Raw genomic sequence first — 2,801 nt, 5'->3', positions numbered from 1 at the left:
AGAGAGAGAGAGAGAGAGAGAGAGAGAGAGAGAGAGAGAGAGAGAGAGAAACTTCAGTTATCTGTGTTTGCCCTTTGAGGCAGTTTCATTCACCGCCTTGCCCTATTGTTAACTTTTTGTTTATTGATGCTTTCTAACATGCCTGTTAGGGACCCGATGGGCTTCATTTCTCTCAGTGGCAGATTGATTATAAAGTTATTCATAGAAACTAAAATAAACTATGATTCTCAGACAACTTTAGAGAGAGTTTAAGTTAGAAAAACTATGACTGTTAGGAACATGTTGTTTCCGGTTGCTTATAGAAATCACTAGGCTGTCCATTACCACTGTGTGCTAAAGAGAACAGTTTATTGTTTTCCCTTCACAAAATATTTAACTCATTAAATACTTTATGGATCATTTAAGATGGTTATTACAGCTACCAAATCTATTAAGTAGGTATTTTTCACAAAGACATTGTTTGCAAAGTGTTAAATTGTTACTTTATATTTTAAATTGAAACTATAAAATCTATGATTCCATCTCCTCCTCCTCCTCCTCCTCTTCCTCTTTTTTTTTTGGTGGCCATGTATTTTTGCATGACAGGACATTTATTTACTCATTTCCAATAGTGTAACGGTGACCGACCATTGTTATCCCCTTCACAGAAAAGTTTTTAGGATCTTGTTTGTGTATATCCTTGTCAACCTCCTTAGTCACAGAATGCAGATTTAAAGAAGGACTCTCTTCAGTATTCTGGCTTATGGTCTGCAGTGTATTTTTCTCTCTTACTGATTTGCTGTTCTTAGCCAGCTCTCCTCTCCATCTTCCTTTTGGTATGGGATGAGGAAGAGAATGGGGTTTGGGAGGAACCTGTTATAGGTGTCCTAGAGTTGGCATGTTGCAACTGTTTGTCAGTAGCTCAGACTTAGTCTTTTGTAAATGTTAAAATCTGTAAGAAAAGAGCTGAAAATTTCCACACCAACTACCCTTAATTCCCCAAATATTTAGGTTCCTATCATCTAAATTAAAAACCATCAGTAATGTAATGGACTTTTCAATCTTACTTTGTAATTTTAGGACGTGGGAAGCTGGGATATTTGCCCATTAGGAATGAGCTCATAGTTACATGATGCTTCTGTCTGTTGCACATCGTGAAGAGATATAACACAGATTCACTGGGGACCGTTCTCTCCTTCTCTACAAGGGAGGCAGCACACTCTTTTATGACATACTAACTAGAGTGGATTACACATGTGCCTAGCACACTTTCCTTCCTCCAATAGAACTAATTTTAAACTAGTTGACGCAATATCTCATTTCATTTTCAAAGAGTTTAGGCTAGACTGTCTCCCAAGCAATGGTATAGAATAGAAACAGATATATGGCCTTCAGGCTCACACTTAAACAAATGGAGGAATTTGTTTTTCAGTGTCTCCCAAGGTCTGTGAGGACACATACTTATTTATCCCAGGAGTATGCATTTCACATGTGTTTGTCCAGAGGATGTGATTATGGAGGGTAACACTTATTGGTAAATATGAAATTTATTCTACATTTCTGAAAAATATGTTTAGAAATTAACTGATTTCTTTAAAGCAGCGATGAGTCTCTTAGTCTGTGCTGGTTTCCTAACAGTTCCAGATACTGAAGTCAGCACAAGAGAAAAAACCTAAATCCTGATAAGACTTGAGGAGTTTTCAAAAATTAAATGCAAAATAGCTGCTACAGAGTCAAGACTGAATCAGGCAGCAAGAAGACAAAGCTGAAGGCTCTTCATGTTCCACTTTGCATGTAGCTTTCTCTGTACGAACCCAGAATATAATGACTTTAATGACCAGGAAGCTGCTTTTGGATCTCAGAAACAGACTATGTGAACTGGAGTGTACACTGTGACTGTCATGATTTATTGGATTATATATATTTATAAAGTCTTTTCTGTTTCTAAATAAAAGCTATGCTTTTGAAACCTGTAAGTCTATATATTGGCCACATCAGGTTTTTTTTTTTTTAAGTGTGTTCTTCAGATCCAAAATTGTTAGTATGGGATGCTATTTATTTTTGAAACAGCAAACTAAGGTTGATTGGAAGGTTGGTTTCAGAGACTGACTATAACCTCTGCGTTTATGTGCTTTTTCCCTCTCAGCCAAAGACTTGTAAGCAACACAGTTGATGGTTAGTTGAGAAATAAACATACATAAACACGTTTGTGTGTGTGAATATGTGTGTGTGTGTGTTGTAAAAGCTTTTAACCAAACAAAACAGCCATACAAGTAAGTTGTGTTCTTCATGGCAATTAACCATATTGCATAAATATTTGCCACAGCAAAGGGCACTGCCCCATGAGGTTTAGAGTTGTTGTGAGCCATGTCTTAATGGTGAATGGGCATACAGGGTCTGTGAGGAAGATGTAAGTGTACTGGAGTGCTTTGGTTCATAGCAGGTAATGGGTTGTAGGGCATTAGCTCAGTGGCCAGCAACAGAACACTTCACTGCTCTGGTGTTCCTTCTGCTAGAGTATTAGGAGTGTTCCTTGCTCCTGATGACCAGCAACTGTTTGACTGCACCGAGTGAAGCAGGACTGTGGTACGGTCTGTAAGTTGTCGTGACAGGTGCTGGTGTCGAGCGCATCAGGTGCAGCTGTGTAAGGACCCAACTGAAGGAGGACTGAGAGTGTGCACCCATGCCTTGGCCTTGCCTTTGGCCTGATTCTGCCCATCCCTGACATCTAGGACCTCCCTCAAAATTTCCTGACCCTACCTCTTAAGAGATGTTGAAAGTACATAAAGAGAAAGGGAGAGAGGGAGAGAGAGAAGGAGAGA

General features: G+C 39.0%; 1 protein-coding gene across 2 annotated transcripts in view; it reads left to right on the top strand.

Annotated features, from left to right (window-relative positions):
- Positions 1-2,801, top strand: part of Ppp4r4 (protein phosphatase 4 regulatory subunit 4) — an 89,285-nt gene that overhangs the window by 45,990 nt on the left and 40,494 nt on the right. Inside the window, exon 4 of one of the 2 annotated variants that reach the window (XM_028782047.1) lies at positions 1,423-1,513. The exons of the other annotated variant lie outside the window; for it this stretch is intronic. Coding sequence (XP_028637880.1) covers positions 1,423-1,491 — 69 coding nt within the window. The 3' untranslated portion in view covers positions 1,492-1,513. Of the gene's footprint in view, positions 1-1,422; positions 1,514-2,801 lie in introns of those variants that run through there. 2 annotated transcript variants of the gene reach the window in all.

The sequence above is a fragment of the Grammomys surdaster genome, unplaced genomic scaffold (assembly GCF_004785775.1).
Source record: "Grammomys surdaster isolate TR1022 unplaced genomic scaffold, NIH_TR_1.0 690, whole genome shotgun sequence".
Taxonomy (NCBI): domain Eukaryota; kingdom Metazoa; phylum Chordata; class Mammalia; order Rodentia; family Muridae; genus Grammomys; species Grammomys surdaster.
This window is presented reverse-complemented; position numbering and strand designations above follow the sequence as displayed.